The sequence below is a fragment of the Macaca thibetana genome, chromosome 2, assembly GCF_024542745.1.
Source record: "Macaca thibetana thibetana isolate TM-01 chromosome 2, ASM2454274v1, whole genome shotgun sequence".
Taxonomy (NCBI): Eukaryota; Metazoa; Chordata; class Mammalia; order Primates; family Cercopithecidae; genus Macaca; species Macaca thibetana.
The window spans coordinates 99,666,140-99,683,903 of record NC_065579.1 but is presented as its reverse complement, the minus strand read 5'-3'; the positions used below and the strand labels follow the sequence as shown (position 1 = coordinate 99,683,903).

General features: G+C 40.6%; 2 protein-coding genes across 3 annotated transcripts in view; one reads left to right on the top strand and one right to left on the bottom strand.

Annotated features, from left to right (window-relative positions):
* KIAA1143 (KIAA1143 ortholog) overlaps positions 1-17,764 on the top strand; it is a 940,736-nt gene that overhangs the window by 221,237 nt on the left and 701,735 nt on the right. The gene's annotated exons all lie outside the window — the stretch shown is intronic.
* LARS2 (leucyl-tRNA synthetase 2, mitochondrial) overlaps positions 1-17,764 on the bottom strand; it is a 162,097-nt gene that overhangs the window by 94,198 nt on the left and 50,135 nt on the right. For both annotated transcript variants that reach the window (XM_050780506.1, XM_050780507.1), the window contains one exon: positions 8,686-8,775. In XM_050780506.1, the coding sequence (XP_050636463.1) occupies positions 8,686-8,775 (90 nt within the window). The remainder of the gene's footprint in view (positions 1-8,685; positions 8,776-17,764) is intronic.

The following is a 17,764-nucleotide window of genomic DNA, read 5'->3' as shown; positions in this document are numbered from 1 at the left end:
CGACTAGAGTCACCCTCCTGTGCAGATCTCAAAACATATTCCTGTGTCTAGTGGAAACTTTGTACTCCTGACAGGACTTCCCATTCCCTTGCTCCACCCCTACCCCTCCAGCCTCTGGTAACTATCATTCTACTCTCTACTTCTATGAATTCACCGTTTTTTAGGATTCCACATATAAGTGAGATCACATGGTATTTGCCTTTCTGTGCCTGGATTATTTCATTTAGCATAATGTCTTCTAGATTCATCCCTGTCATTCCCAAATGACAGAATTTTATTGTTTTTTGAAGCTGAATACTATTCCATTGTGTATATACTCCACATTTTCCTAATTCATTCATCCGTTGATGGACACTTAGGTTGATTCCACATCTTGGCTACTGTGAATAGTACTGCAGTTAACATGGGTGTACAGATATCCCTCCGACACACTGATTTCAATTCCTTTGGATATACTCCCAGAGGTGGGATTGCTGGATCATATCGTAGTTCTATTTTTCATTTTCTGAGGAACCTCCATACTGTTTTCCATAATGGCTATAGCAATTTACATTTCTACCCACAGTGTACACAGGTTCTGGAAGGGTTCCACTTAAAAAACAGGTAGAAAGGACCAAGTACTGCTTAGGAATGTAGACAGTTCATTCAAGAGGCATCTCCCCACTCCAGACAACCCACACACAACTAAAACTGTATGAAATATATGAAAAAAAAGTAGAAAAAGAGCACCCCATATCCCTCCACCTCTGTCTCTTGTCCCTGGCAAACCTCAGAGGATTTGGAAGAAGTGAACACTTGGTACTGCAGATTGCAAGAACAAATAGGACTGTATTTTCTTATCGACATTTCCCACATGGCCTGGCATCTCTCAGGTTCTAGGTCACAAAATACAATGAGGAAGGTGTGTTCCTAAGAGGTTTGCACATCATAATAAAACCCAGGCATCGAATGAAAGACAAAACAAAACAAAAACAAAAAAAGCAAAACACAAAGGCAATTTCTCCCTCTAGTGAAAGACTTGGGGGAAAGGGGAAAAACACCAAAAGAAACACTGTCTCAAAAGATGCATCAGCTGTGAGAATCCACAGGATTTCTTTCTAGAACTCTAATCCACCTCAGCCACAGAGTTGCAGATTCAGGCTCAGACTTTCCAAGAGCGGTTAAATTAGGAGTCATCAAAATCCAGGGCCCTGGGGCTCAGGGAGCACAGCACCTGTAACTCCTTCAAGCCCTGGAGTTGCTTCCTAAATCCCTTTGCTCAGGTCTCCTCTCTTGGACAACTGTCTCTGTCAATAGCTTCCCTCATCCAGCAATCCTGGATTTCCACATTTTGAACATTTACTTGGATGAACATGCTGATTTTTAAGCAAGCACAGCCTTATGAATAGGATATAATTTCTGGGCAACTTCACTGACTCTATTCATTTCCCTGGTTGGCATTTATGTTATCTATCACCTACTGAAGCCAATTCCATGTTCCTTTGTAGTTAACTAGCCTTATTTGTAAAATAAAGTCAAGCCTGTATTGAAATGAACCTTAAATTAACACTGAAATCATTAAAACACTTGCAAACACACTGAGCTCTGGGTAGATTTTACCCACTGCTTCCCTCGCAATAGTTATCTGGGAATATCACAGAATTGGACATTCCAAAGAAGGTAATTTCCCTGCTTATTAAAGGGTTAAACATTAGGACTAATATTTTTTGCTTGAGTGATTTGTGGGAAGCTTTTAGGAAGCAATTTAGAAATGCACCTCATAACACAATTACAAACACAAAGGAGCCATGTTCATAAAGGGTCAAATCTGCACAGTGATTAGTCAGAGCAGGGATTTTTGTCTCTTCTCTCTACTCTTCTTTGCCATTACACTCTTGGAGTTGTAGGTGACTTTGGGCTCCCTTGGGGATTATGTGGGCAGTATTCTCCTAATTTTGTGTTTATCAGCTTTCCTATCTGTGACACAGCAGCTGTGGGGCTTGCTGCCCCAGCCAGCCCTACTGTTTCAAACCCTCACGCCTCTTATCTCATTTTTACCATTTCTCCTCTTCCCTCAGATCCTCCTTGCCTTGCCTCCCTGCCTCGCCCTTCACACAGGTGCCTGTCCCTTCTAGATCACACCCACCATCAGCATGCTTTTGTCTCTTGGCCAGCATATCACTCCTCAGGCCCTTGTCTACTCTCCATTGTTTTCCCCACCTCTCTCCTCAAGCTCTGCTTTTCTTTTCTTTCTTTTCTATTCTTTCTTTCTTTCTTTTTTTTTTTTAATACTATCAAATACCTTTTCTGAATATACTGTCAGCTTCAGGTTCCAGAAGGCTAGTAAAATATATATTTTAGGGTACTGATTTTTTTCAAGGTCTATTAGCTTCCTTCTTGACAAAGCATGCTTAACTAAGGAACATCACATAGGTCTTATAAAGTAGCACTCAAAATCAATCTTGCTCCATTCCATCCAGAATGGGCCTGAATTTGGACTAAGTCCAGGGGGAGCCCACAAAGCTACCGTTTGTTACTGTCACTACATTCCAAAGCCACAAGGAGGCATAGTGGAAGAGGTGCCAGTATGTAGCAATTCTTTCAGTATGCTTCCTGAAGCCAAGGCCACACTGCAAACTTAGCTTTACCTAGTGGGTAAATTAGCACCATCACTAGCTGCTATTAAATTCATGTAGACAGCTAAAGACAGACTCATAAATTAGGGGACTCTCTATCATTCCCTAGAATGTCCAAGCATAATAAACCATTATTCTTTCTAATAACTTTATCCACCATCCAAGGCTAAAGACCAGCACAAGACTGATAATCAACGAGTACCATACAGGAAAAAGAACTTTGAAGAGAGATCAACAGGACTCCAGATAAGCAACTCCAGACAAAAAATGCACAAGGAACTAGAAAAGCAAGAACAAACCAAACCCAAAATTAGTAGAAGGAACGAAATAATAAAGATCAGAGTAGAAGTAAGTGAAATTGAGACTGAAAAAAAAAAGACCAACAAAATAAAAAATTTGGTTTTTGAAAAGTCACAAAATCAACAAATTTTTACCTAGACTAGGAAAAAAAGAGCCAAATAAATAAAATCAGACAGAAAAAGAAACATTACAACTTTTACCACAGAAATACAAAGGATCATTAGAGACTATCATGAACAACTATACATCAACAAATGGGAAAACCTAGAAGAAATGGATAAATTCCTGACACACACACAACCTACCAAGATCGAACCATGAAGTAATCAAAAACCTGAATAGAACAAGTAATGAGTTCACAGCAGTAATATAAAGTCTTCCATCAAAGAAAAGACCAGGACCTGATGGATTCACTGCTGAATTCTAACTAATACCCATTCTTCTCAAACTCTTCTAGAAAGAGGTAATTCTTCCAGACTCATTCTATAAAGCCAGCATTACCCTGATATCTAAACCAGACAAAGACATAACAAAAAAGAAAGCTATAGGCCAATATCCCTAATAAATAGAGATGCAAAAATCCTCAACAAAATAGTAGTAAACAGAATTCAACAACACATTAAAAAGATCATTCACCGTGATCAACAGGGATTCATCTCAGGGATGCAAGGATGGTTCAACATACACAAATAAACAAATGTCATGTCATATGACAAAACCAAGGACCAAAACACATAATTTCCGTAGATGCTAAAAAAGCATTCAATAAAATTCAACATACTTCGTGATAAAAATAAAAATAAAACACCTCAACAAATCAGGTATAGTAGGAACATACCTCAACACAATAAAGGCCATATATGACAAGCCTATAGCTAATATCACACTGAATGGGAAAAAATTGAAAGCCTTTCCACTAAGATCTGGAATAAGACAAGGATTACCACTTTCAACACTTTTATTCAACATAGTACTGGAAGTCCTAGCCAGGGCAAGGAGGCAAGAGAAAGAAATAAAGGGCAACTAAACTCGAAAGGAAGAAGTCAAATTATTCTTGTTTGTAGACAACATGATTTTATATTTAGAAAAACCTAAAGATTCTAACCAAAAAACTTAGACTCGATAAATAAATTTAGTAAAGTTGCAGGATACAAAATCAACACACAGAAATCAGCAGCATTTCTATATGTGAACAATGATCAATCTGAAAAAGAAATCAAGCAAGTAATCCTATTTATAAGAATTACAAATAAAATACCTAGGAATAAATTTAAGCTAGGTGAAATATCTCTAAGGAAAACTATAAAACATTGATGATAGAAATTGAAAAGGACACACAAAAAGTGGAAAAATATACTATGTTCATGAACTGGAAGAATTAATATTGTTAAAATGCACATACTACACAAAGTGATGCACAGATTCAATGCAATCCCTATCAAAATACCAATGACATTCTTTACAGAAATAGAAAAACAACCCTAAAATCTGTATGGAACCACAAAAGTCCCTGAATAGCCAAAGCAATCCTGAGCAAAAACAGAACAAAGCTGAAAGCATCACACTACCTGATTTCAAATTATACTAAAAAACTATAGTAACCCAAACTGCATGGTACTGGCATAAAAGGAGACACATAGACCAATGAAATGAAACAGAGAACTCCGATATAAATCCATGCACTTATACAGTCAACTCATTTTTGACAAAGGTTCTAAGAACATACACTGGGGAAAAGACAGTCTCTTTAATAAATGTTGCTGGGAAAACTGGATATCCATATACAGAGGAATGAAACTAAATCCCCATTTTTTACCACATAAAAAAATAAACTCAAAATAGATTAAAGACTTAAATGTAAGACCAAAAACTATGAAACTACTAGAACAAAACATTAGGGAAATGCTACAGGACATTGGATTGGGCGAATATTTTTTTGGGGTAAGACCACAAAAGCACAAGCAGTAAAAGCAAAAATAGACAAATGGGATTACATCAAGCAAAAAAGCTTCTGCATAGCAAAGGAAACAATAAACAAAATGAAGAGATAGCCTACAGAAGGGGAAAAACATTTGCAAATTATTCATCTGACGAGGGATTAATAACCAGAATATATAAAGAATCCAAACAACTCAATAGCAAAAAACAAAAATCCAAACACTCCAATTAGCAAGTGGGCAAAAGACCTGTATAGACATTTCTCAAAAGAAGACATACAAATGGCTAAAAAGTATATGAAAAAAAAAAAAAAGTTTAACATCATTAATCATCAGGGAAGTGCAAATCAAAACCACAATGAAACATAATTTCACTCAGTTAAAATGGCTTCTATTAAAAGACGGAGTAATGGATGTTGGTGAGGATATGGAGAAAGGGGAACCCTCATACACTGTATGAAAAACAGTAAGGAGGTTCCTCGTAAAATTAAAAATAAAACTAACATATGATTCAGCAATCCCACTGCTGGGTATATATCCAAAGGAACTGAAATCAGTATTATCGAAGAGATACCTGCACTCCTGTGCTTATTGTGGCACTATTCACAATAGACAAGATATCCAATCAACCCAAGTGTCCATCAGTGGATTAATGGATTTTAAAAATGTGGTATATACACACTATGGAATATTATTCATCCATAAAAAAGAATAAAATCCTCTCATTTACATTAACATGAATGGAACTGGAGGTTACCATGTGACATAAGTCAGGCACAGAAAGACAAATATCAAATGTTCTCACTTATATGTGAGAGCTTAAAAAAGTGGATCTCATGGAGGTAGAGTGTAGAATAGTGGCGGCCAGGGACTAGGAAAGGAAGGGGAGAGAGGGGGGATAAAAAGACAGTGGTTAATGGGTACAAAAACACGGTTAGATAAAAGGAATAAGTTCTAGCATTTGATAATATAGTAGGGAAATTATAGTTAAAAATAATTTATTGTATGTTTCAAAATATTTAGAAGAAATCTAATTATTTCCAACACAAAGAAAAGATAAATGTTTGAGGTGATGGATATCCCAATTACCCTGATTTGATCATGACACATTGTATACATGTATCAAATATCACATGTAAAATATGTACAACTATGATGTATTAATAAAAAAAAAAAAAAAACCCACAACAACAAAACCCTCTAAAACTACATCGACAGAATAGAACTTTTTAAAAAAGAGTTTTAAGAAAATGTTTTTCAAAAGGTGAAATTAATGTTCTACCAAGTAGAGGTCTTTATGTTCATATTTGCAGCTGAAAATACTTTGTTTTGTGAAAGCAACAGCAGATTCTTTTTGCAACAGAACTGAACATTTGGTGGACAGTGCTTGTTAAGAACAAAAGACTTAAACACTCCAGCTATGTTTAGTAATGCTCTGCTCAAATACCATTCCTAAATGCTCATTTACCTGAGTTATTTTGGTTAAATATGCTTTACAAAGTATATTTCTAAAGTCGGTTAACTTTACAAAGTTTATTCCAAAAATTTGTATTTTGAAATAAACCACAGAAATAGAAGGCTAATAGCAATGTTTTCTGTTTCAAGGCCAATTTGAAAATAGCTATCCAATAAAAGGAGATTGCTGTGGTCTGAATGTGTCCCCCAAAGTTCATGTGTTGGAAACTTAATCCCTAATGCAACAGTGTTAAGAGGTGGGACATTTCAGAGGTGATTAGGTCATAAGGCCTCTGCTCTCATGAATAAATTGATGTTGCTATCACGAGTGTAGGTTAGTTATCAAGAGTGGGCTTGTTATAAAAGTGAGTTCAGCTGGGCATGGTGGCTCACGCCTGTAATCTCAGCACTTTGGGAGGCCGAGGCGGGCAGATCACCTGAGGTTGGGAGTTCGAGACTAGTCTGACCAACATGGAGAAACCCTGTCTCTACTAAAAATACAAAAATTAGCTGGGCGTGGTGGTGCATGCCTGTAATCCCAGCTACTCAGGAGGCTGCGGCAGGAGAATTGCTTGAACCTGGGAGGCAGAGGTTACAGTAAGCCGAGATCACACCATTGCACTCCAGCCTGGGCAACAACAGCAAGACTCTGTCTCAAATAAAAAAAAAACCACAAAAACAAAAAAACAAAAAAAACCAGTGAGTTCGGCTCCCCCTTGCTCCCTCCCTCACTCTCACTCTCTCTTGCCCTCTCACCTTCCACTGTAGGATGATGCAGCAAGAAGGCCTTTGCCAGAGGCCGGCACCTTGATATTGGACTTCCCAGCCTCCAGAACTATGAGGAAATACATTTCTGTTGTTTATAAATTACCCAGTCTCAAGTATTCTATTGTAGCAGCACAAACCAACTAAGACAGAGAGCTACCTGGAAAAAAACCAAGACTAAATCCTGCCCAAGCAGCAGTGTGGGGGTGGAGGCAACCTAGCAGGCCCTCCCAGCCAGAGCTGACTGGGAGCAGCCTAGTGTGGATTTCTCCATCTGGTCATGTGTTTTGGTCTTTCTCTCATAAACACCATCTCTTTTTAGTCAAAAAGCCAATATTTGTTAAAGAATAGAACACTATTTTTTACCTCAGTTCTTTCCTCTCCCTTTTGCCTTACCCCAGTAGGCTGATGGGCTCAAAGGATCCTCTTCTCTCACCGTCTTGATACTTGAGTAACTGGGACTAATTTTTTCCTACTTTTTGTAGAGACAGGGTCTCACTGTGTTGCCCAGGCTGGTCTTGAACTCCTGGCCTCCAGCAATCCTCCTGTGTGAATCTCCCAAAGTTCTGGGATTATAGATGTGAGCCACTGTGCCCAGCTCTGACTTTTTAAACACTATTTAATTTTAATTATTTTAAACTTAAATTCACATGTGGCTAGTGGCTATCATCCTGGACAGTTCTATGTCACACTATGATGCCCTTGGCTCATCTCCTACCATTCGAAGTCTTATCTACCATTATTGAGCTCCCACCATAACAAACACTTCCATTTCTCAGGAGACCACTGTGATCGCTGTTCTTTAACTATTACCTTTAATCTTTCCAAGAACCCTGTGTCTTCATCCATTTTCTGCTACTGTAACAGAATAACACAGACTGGATAATTTATTAATAGAAGTTTATTTGGCTGATTCTGGAGGTCAGGAAGTCCAAGAGCATGGTGCCAACATCTGCAAGGGCCTCTGTGCTGCATTATCCCATGGCAGTAAGTAGAACAGCAAGTAAGTGTATGACACACACACACAGAGAATTTGGCTGAACTCATCCTTTTATTGGGAGCTCATTCCCACAATAATAACACTAATCCATTTATTAGGACAGGGCTCTCATGACCCACTGACTTCTTAAAGGTTCCTCTTCTTAAACCCATCACGATGGCAATTAAATTTCAACATGAGTTTTGGAGGGGACATCCAAACCATAGTACCCCACAAGGAAAATGTGCCCACTCCCATTCAGCAGATACAAAACCATGTTTCCTAGAGGTTAAGTTACCCAGCTGGTCACACAGCTGGGAGAGGGAGCTAAGCTAGGATTTGAGAAGCTGTATTCTTTCTTCTTACACCCTCTCCTTGATCTCATTACAGGAACCAGAGAGCAGGTTATGTGGTAAGAATTCAAGGGTGAAAGAAGCCCAGACCCTGTCTTGATGACACTAAACTGAACTAGGAAGTAGTCACTTTCTGGGTCTGCTGTGACTGAATTTATGAACTTGAGGTAGCGTTCATTTAACTGCTACTGTGCAAACAGGGTTTACTTGCTTCTTATTTAACAATGACGTGTCCTAAAGATATTCACTAAATTTTAAAAGTGCAGCTAATTTTAACTTACCTCCTTTTGATAGGCCAGCCCAGCCTCATACAGTTTAACAAAGAGATACTGAGTCCACTTGTAGTAATCTGGCAAGCACGTAGTTATTTCCTGCCAACAAAGAAGAAAAATAATGTACAGGCCATTATAAACATCCCCGCTGCCATGCATGCATCAGTCTTGCAACTGAATTTTGAAAAGTAATGAAATCACAAAAATATTTATCAGCTCAAAATATTTTCACCAATTGTAAAGTAAGGAGAGCTGCAATTTATTCTGGAAAGATATGTTATTGAAATGCCACCTACACCTTTCTGAGGGCATGTTCAATGAGAAACTCAATGTCAAGTCTTTTGCACACCTCCTGCCCACTCATCTATGGCACTAACAAGTGAATTACGTTGTACAAAATTGGGTATTAATATTTTTGTCACACAAACATACACGGGGGCCCTGATGCTTATTCACAAACGTAGTTCATTTTGAAAGCAATCACAAAATTCAAGAGGAATATTTGCCTGCCTCAGTATGATCCTCATTTGAAAATATATCTTGTGTTTCCACACATAACTGGGGCTTTGTGGCTCCTTTAGACTCCATATATTCCACTTATTCCATTATGTGAATCGGGCTGTTGTCTACTTAGGAAGAACAATTAAAAACATTAAACTTAGTAAGAAACCACTTGGTTTATATTTCCAAGTCTAAATCAAAGGTTCCCCAAATGTACTTTCTGTCCTAAAAACACATTTGTTATAGAATTCTGAAAAACACAATTTCTGGTTGATAAAGTCAAATAAACACAAAACCTCTACACTGTCACGTTTCTTTTCTAGTGCTCTTTAAATGTTTCAGATGATTCCGTTTGTAACAGACTTTATTTTTAAGAGACAGAAGTCTTGCTCTGTCGCCAAGGCTGAAGTGCAGTGGTGTGATCATGCCTCACTGTAGTCTCAAAATCCTGAGCTCAAACGACCCTCCCTCCTCAGCCTCCCCAGTAGCGGAGACTACAGGTGTGTGCCACCATGCCTTGTAATAAACTTTTGATAGAAGGCATACTTTTACCAAAAGTGCAAACAACTCAGTCTTCCTTAAGGTGAATAAATGAGACAGCTTCAAACGCGGACTTTGGGCATGTGGTAGGAACTAAGCAAGGTGTCAGGTAAACATCTGTGCTCCCAGTGGGCTGTTTTTCTTATGTAAGATTCCTGAGTCCTTCTTTGTGCTGTTTTATAAAAGTAGCAGAGTAATAACTATTAGAAAACAATTCTTTTAAAGGGAAAATAACTCAACTCTGACTATTGGCTCTACCTTCCCACTTCAAGGCAACTAGTGAACCACCAGCCAGTCAGAGGCTTTGCTCACATTTTAGCTGTCTGCCTAGGCCAGCTTCCACAACACAAGAGCCATAATTTCTGAGGCACACATACGATGCAGCCTGCTCTGGCTTCCAGCTTCACAGATGTCTACAGGGGCGTCATGCACAAAGATCTTCATCAACTCAAGAACCTAACCGGCACTCTGCCAATGGGCTTGCTTCCCCAAACCTCCAAATTCATCCTTATCCATCATCTTTTCCTCCCCAGCTACCCCTCCAGCTAGCATGGCACAGAACTTGTTCTCCTCAGTTTTCTAGACAAGCAACTTAAAAACTTCCATTGTTAACGAAACCCAGGGCAGGAGCTACATTTGGTCTATTTCATTGGCTCATTGTTGTATGCTCAGGTCCCGGCACATTGAGGCACCCAAAATTGTTGTTGAAGGAAGAATAAAGTAGAGATACGAACTATTGCACATTGAATCAAGTTTGATTCCTTCATGTAGGTTTCACAACAAAATTCAAATTATTACATTGTGGTCCCCAAGATGAACTGGGATAGGGGATGTGGGTAAGGGGTGGAGGTAGTATAGAAAAAATATCCCCAAGACTTGGTCATTGTGGATATATCTTTTTATTTTTAAAAAATCTTTACCCACTAGAGGTTTAGAGAAGTGTGTGAAATAATTTTGAGAAAATAATGAGAATTGTTAAATCTAAGGGATAGAGGTTCAATATTTTATTTTCTCTATTTTTCTATTATTTGAGTTGTTCATATCAAAATTCTTTTAGTAAATATGTAACACATTATATATTATATATGTAATATATATACAACATATTTTATATATACACACATATATAAAATATACAAGTATGTGTTTTTTTCTCTAAGCCCGTGAATCTGCTTCCACAGAGTGACAGCAAAAATTACACAGCCATAAAACAGCATTGTTATCTTCATTTAGGTTGATGGTTCTGAAAATCGCTTTTACCTAAAGTAGAAAAAAGAGGATGATCTAGTCAGGAAAAACAATGATCTTCATCCAACCAAGCGTTAGCCTACTTTCAGTCAAACCTGTAACGAAAGGGCATTCTCTTTGGAAGTGTCAGCTCCGAGGTAAAGGGAGGGGTGGGGAATTACAGGCCCCTGCTTTCACCCTGGCTTCCAATATGGGTCTGATCTATTTATTTATGTTACATTTCTGCACATGTCATTTGAAGAAAAAGCAACCTCAACTGCTAAAAGAGTACAGCTTGAAAACCACTGCTCCAGGACCATTATTCCAATCACTGGCGGTTTCATTTCCAGGCATATACACAGCACTCAAAAGTTCCATCGTACTGAAGTGCGTGACTCACCTGCCCAGAGGAGGCTGGGTGTGCCCTGAGGAAGACACTGTGCTCCTGTCCCTTTTATTCCCATCTGCTGCACACAGGGCCCAGCCACCGACTGACCCTCAGTAATGTCCACTCCATGAAGAAATGCCAGAACAGACACTCGCAAGGCTCACCAGGAGCTCAGTCTCACACGGATCATAAATACGGTTGGGAACAGACATCACTTAGAAATACATCTCCTGAAAGTCATAGAGCCCTCTGGAACCTTCCCTGATTTGCTCATTAAAACAAAGCAAAACAAAAACAGCTATTTTGAGTCTTCTAATGCTTTATCTCAATCAAAATAATCAAAGCCATCTTTCTGAAATTAAACTGCTGAAAAGCTTTTATTTTAATCAACTGGCTAGAAATCAAGAGTCTATTTTCATATTTTCACTGGGAAGTGCCTATTCAAAACCCAGTTCTGTAGACAAGGGTCTTCTTGGGGTCTCAACACCCACAGAGGTGATGTTAATAGTCCTTTCTTCCCTTCTGTAAAGCAAGAGAGCTCAACTGGGAAAATTTTATTACCCAGAGACCATCTGGCACTGACTGGAGACATTTTTGTTTGTCACAACTCAGGTGTGTATGTTGTGTGTGTGCTACTGGCATCTAGTGGATAGAGGCCAAGGATGCTGCTTTAAAAACCTGTAGTGAACAAGACAGTCCCCAGAACAAAATAATCACCCCGTCCCAAATATCAATCAACAGCACCAAGGTGGAGGAACCCCGATCCACGAATTCAGATTTCTTCAGTCTGAGTTATAATCACAGACTGATTAAAGAAGCATCAATCAAACAGCTCTCTGGTGGCCATTCTATACATACTGATAACTTGTTAAACATCAATGGGCGAAAGTGGAAACATGGGGGCGGTTAAGTGAGTTTCCCTTCTCCATCGGGGGTAGCCCCATCTCTGCTGAGCATGACTTGCAGTGCACACAGGAATGCTGCATGATGCGACCACCAAGCCTTCTACCAACTCGGAGACCAACCAGAGGAAGGGACATGTCAAGTCTGGGGTTGCAGGCAGATAAAATTCTGAAACTCTATTATGCATGCATAATGCTATTCACTGGTAATAAGTGGTTGATTTTACTATCTAAATTTTAAATCATTTAATATGCCTCCAAGTAGTTGTCTGACTTGGAAAATCTACATAATAAATTTGTGTAATAAATTTCCTATTTTGAAGTTAGAGATGCATACAGTTTTTCTTGATACATGAGTTTATCCCTTCCCATAAAATAGTTGTTGAACAAATAAATGTTTAAAGATCATCCATGAGAATCTGCCCCACAGCACCCAAATTCCAGATGGAACCCTGCCTGCAACTCCAAGGGGGAACCCAGAGTCTGTGGGGTAGGGCTTCCTGTTGCTCACATCTGCCCACAAGCTGTGGGATAGCACCAACTGGTAAGAGTCCTTAGGGAGACCACCAAAGAAGTCAAATAACAAGTTAAAGGCGTTTCCTTCCGCCGTTTTTCCAATAAGCCAACGCCTACGTTAATGCACCATTGTTTTTAATACAAAAGTCAGGCAATTCAAAGTTATAGCTACAAAAGCACTGGCAATTCAGCCACACTCCACATAAATCTACATAAAAGTGTCAACTTTTATATCTTCCTGAGCTCTAGAAAGTGCAATCTAGCTGCCAAGAGACCAAATTTACGAGTCTGGGATTCCAACTAGAATTGTTCCTCTAAGCTGCATTTCTACATTCTATAATACCTGGTTTCTGGCATTAAAAATATTTTGCACATTCACAAGCAACCACAGAGCCCAACACACAACCTGAGTTCTCTGAGAACACAAGTGAGGCTCAAAATACCATCTTTTGAGACCTGCCGCCCATACCTCAATGACTGCACAAATTAACAACTAAGCCAGTCTGGCCAGCAGCTCCTGAGACATAGCGATTCATCAATGATAAAGTCCAAGAAGGTTGAGCCACGGAGGCCTATACTATTCCTGCTATAAAATAACACTTGGTCTGTAAAGGAAGAATCACAGCACTTGGCCACCTTCCATGTACCCCACTGAAGTCTCCTCAGGCTCACACTCCTTGCTCTAGGAAAAGAGCCTGGGAGAGCATGATCTCAGGAAAGACCCTGAAGTCATCTGACTTGGGTCTAAGTCCTCGCATCACTAGTTTGTGGCCACGCCACATTTCCCTATTAGAAAACAGAAGCAATGAAACACATCTAAGAGGGTTGCTGTGAGGTTAAAAGGCAACAATGTGTGCAAAGCATTAGGCTGGGCTTGCAAGAAAAATCAACAAGTACTGTATCCCTTGGCTTTACTCAGAGCGTGTGATGGGCCGGGTGCGACGGCTCACGCCTGTAATCCCAGCACTTTGGGAGGCCAAGGGGGGCGGATTGCCTAAGGTCAGAAGTTAGAGACCAGCCTATCAACATGGTGAAACCCTGTCTCTACTAGAAATACAAAAAGTAGCCAGGCATGGTGGCATGTGCCGGTAATCCCAGCTACTTGGACGGCTGAGGCAGAAGAATCGCTTGAACCTGGAGATAGAGGTTGCAGTGAGCCAAGATTGTGCCACTGCACTCCAGCCTGGGCAACGCAGCAAGACTCTGTCTAAAAACAAAAAGAGCATGTGATGGCAGGGGTGAGTGAGGCTAGCTTCATTACTATACCACTCAGAGGTGGGCTGATAGAGCCATCAGCCTACTGGGGTAAGGCACAAGGGAGAGGAAAGAACTGGGGTAAAAAACAGTGCTGTACTCCTTAACAAATACTGGCTTTTCGACTAAAAAGAGATGGTGTTTATTAGGGAAAGACCAAAACACATGACCAGATGGAGAAATCCACACTAGGCTGCTCCCAGTGAGCTCTGGCCGGGAGGGCCTGCTAGGTTGCCTCCACCCCCACACTGCTGCTTGGGCAGGATTTAGTCTTGGTTTCTCGGTCCACTTGCATCTTTGGCAGTGATTGGCCCTAGATTTCAGAACAGCTCATTCAAAGCCATCACGTATTTCATTGGCATCACAACCTCATGATATTTAGGTTAGCTACCAGGAATTTAACAAAACAAAACAAAACAAAAAACCTGAGGCAACATGTTTATCAAGTCAATCATCCGGCGGCCCTGTAAGCACATCAGAAAGGTGAGCGGCCACTGCACATCACAGTTTCCAGCAACAAGGCATCACTTCACCTCCCCAAGTCTCACTGTGAGCCTCCTGCCTTCAAAACAATGAGTCTTGGAAACGGGAGAGCTGTTCACATGCTTTTTAAACAAACGATCTTTTCTATTGTGCACTTTGTCATTTGCAACAGATCAAAAGGAAACATATGTTTAGTGATGGCTTTGTCTTTTATGCATTCCCAGGTCCTTTAATTCTAAACGGGAGGGGTTCTAAAAGCATAATACAGCTCAAAGGCAGAGAAACTAGCCTTGGCATTCCTATTGTGCAGCTTAAAAGAGAAAATAACAATCCAGGCTACATCAGATGATTCTCACTGATGATGGTTCAAGGTTCCAGTTCACAGCTCTGTACATCTGCTGTGTTGGAAGAGGGAAGAGAGAGGCTCATGAGAAAAATCTGCCAGAATCAGAACACTGATGGCCACTCTCCGCTGAGTCCTCTGTACTAAGCACTGGTTCTCAAACTTGGTTACACCTTGGAATTGAACTTTAAAAGTTACGAATGCCTAGGCCCCACCTCTAGAAATTTAACATGGGGCCAGGGTTGAAAACCACTGCAAAGAAGTTCCTCCCAAATACATCTCTTTCCCAGATACTGTGTGAAAGGCAGGGTCCTGTCCTGCCTTTATGTCTTCACAGAACCTAATGAAACAGACTTCAATAGGAGCTAAGAGCATGATTTGGTTAGTATGAAATTTCTATCAGGGTATTCCGATGACTGTGCTAAGGGGGATCTCTCATAAGCCTGCTCTTGATTCAAATCCTCCCTGCATGCCTCAGCCCCACCCCAACACAGATTCTCTTTAGTCCTTACATTCAATCCTGTGTTTGCACAAAACAAACTTAAAAAAAACAAAAAACAAAAACAGTAAAAAATAACAACTTTCAACCCACCTTCATGGCAACAGATACATAAACTTCATTAGGCAGCTGTGCTCAATGACCAGCTGTTTAAAAATGCCAGTTGGAACCTACAGAATGGGAGAAAATTTTTGCAATCTACTCATCTAACAAAGGGCTAATATCCAGAACCTACAAAGAACTCAAAAAAATGTACAAGAAAAAAAACAAACAACTCCATCAAAAAGTGGGCAAAGGATATGAACAGACACTTCTCAAAAGAAGACATTTATGCAGCCAACAGACACATGAAAAAATGCCCATCATCACTAGCCATCAGAGAAATGCAAATCAAAACCACAATGAGATACCATCTCACACCAGTTAGAATGGCAAGCATTAAAAAGTCAGGAAACAACAGGAGCTGGAGAGGATGTGGAGAAATAGGAACACTTTTACACTGTTGGTGAGACTGTAAACTAGTTCAACCACTATGGAAAACAGTGTGCTGATTCCTCAAGGATATAGAACTAGAAATACCATTTGACCCAGCCATCCCATTATTGGGTATATACCCAAAGGATTATAAATCATGCTGCTATAAAGACACATGCACACGTATGTTTATTGTGGCACTATTCACAATAGCAAAGACTTGGAACCAACCCAAATGTCCATCAATGACAGACTGGATTAAGAAAATGTGGCACATATACACCACGGAATACTATGCAGCCATAAAAAAGGATGAGTTCATGTCCTTTGTAGGGACATGGATGCAGCTGGAAACCATCATTCTCAGCAAACTATCACAAGAACAGAAAACCAAACACCGCATGTTCTCACTCACAGGTGGGAATGAACAATGAGATCACTTGGACACAGGAAGGGGAACATCACACACCAGGGCCTATTTTGGGGAGCGGGGAGCTGGGAGGGATAGCATTAAGAGATATACCTAATGTAAATGACAAGTTAATGGGTGCAGCACACCAACATGGCACATGTATACGTATGAAACAAACCTGCACGTTGTGCACATGTACCCTAGAACATAAAGTATAATTTAAATAAATAAATAAATAAAAAATAAAAATGCCAGTTGGCTGGGGGTGGTGGCTCACACCTGTAATCCCAGCACTTCGGGAGGCTGAGGCTGGTGGATCATGAAGTCAGGAGTTCGAGACCAGCCTGGCCAACACGGTGAAACCCTGTCTCTACTAAAACAAAAATTAGCCGGGCATGGTGGCAGGCACTTGTAATCCCAGCTACCAGGAGGCTGAGGCAGGGAGTTGCTTGAACCCAGGAGGCAGAGGTTGCAGTGAGCCAAGATCACACCACTGCACCCCAGCCTGGGTAACAGAGTGAGACTCCATCACCAAAAAAAAAAAAAAAAAAGCCAAAGTTTCTGACAGCTCATTTCTCTTGCTAGAAGAGAAATGATTCTTGAAGAGGAAGCTGTGGAAAACCTAATGAGAATGGCCTTCCCCTCCCACAACTCCCAACAGGGCTTCAATGGAGGAGGAAGTGGGGAACAGGGCTAGTTTCTCACTTAGATGCTCCTAAATGGTCCTCATGCAGGAGAGGGACAGAGAATGAAGCTCAGACACTCAGTACAGCCCTGACTTTGAGTCTGAATTAGCCCTTCCTGTATCTAACAAATCCCTCAGCAATTTACAAATGATAGGACACGTTGGGATCCAGCTCTAGGCCTCCCAAATTGCTCTTTCCTCCATCTTCTCATCGTTCTATTTTTTTTGTTTCTGTTTTTGTTTTTTGAGACAGTGCCTCACTCTGTCACCCAGGCTGGAGTGCAGTGGTGCGATCTCAGCTTACTGCAACCTCCCCCTCCCACGTTCAAGTGATTCTCGTGTCTTAGCCTCCTGAGTAGCTGGTATTACAAGAGCCCACAACCATGCCCAGCTAAATTTTTTCTTTTTTTTTTTGGTATTTAGTAGAGACAGGGTTTCTCCATGTTGGCCAGGCTGGTCTCAAACTCCTGACCTCAAGTGATCTGCCTGCCTCAGCCTCCCAAAGTGCTGGGATCACAGGCATGCACCACTGTGCCCAGCCCATCCTCTCATCTTTATACATTCTCATATATAAAGCAGCGCTCACCATCCCTGCCTCTCAGACCACTGCGGGAATGGTCTGAGAGGCAGGCATGGTGAGCGCTGCTTTATACACAAGAAAACTCACCCAAAGCTGCCCAGCTCCGGGGTGGCAGAAGCAAAACTAGTACCCAGGTCTCTGGATTCAGAGGGGCGTCAAGCAGTAACATGGCACCATGGTAAGTGCAACCCAGCTATGACTGGACTGGCTTAAACACGTATACTCTAAGGAGGTGCCAGTAACCAAGCAACATGAGTGAACTGGAGTACTCCTAGATAAAGGAA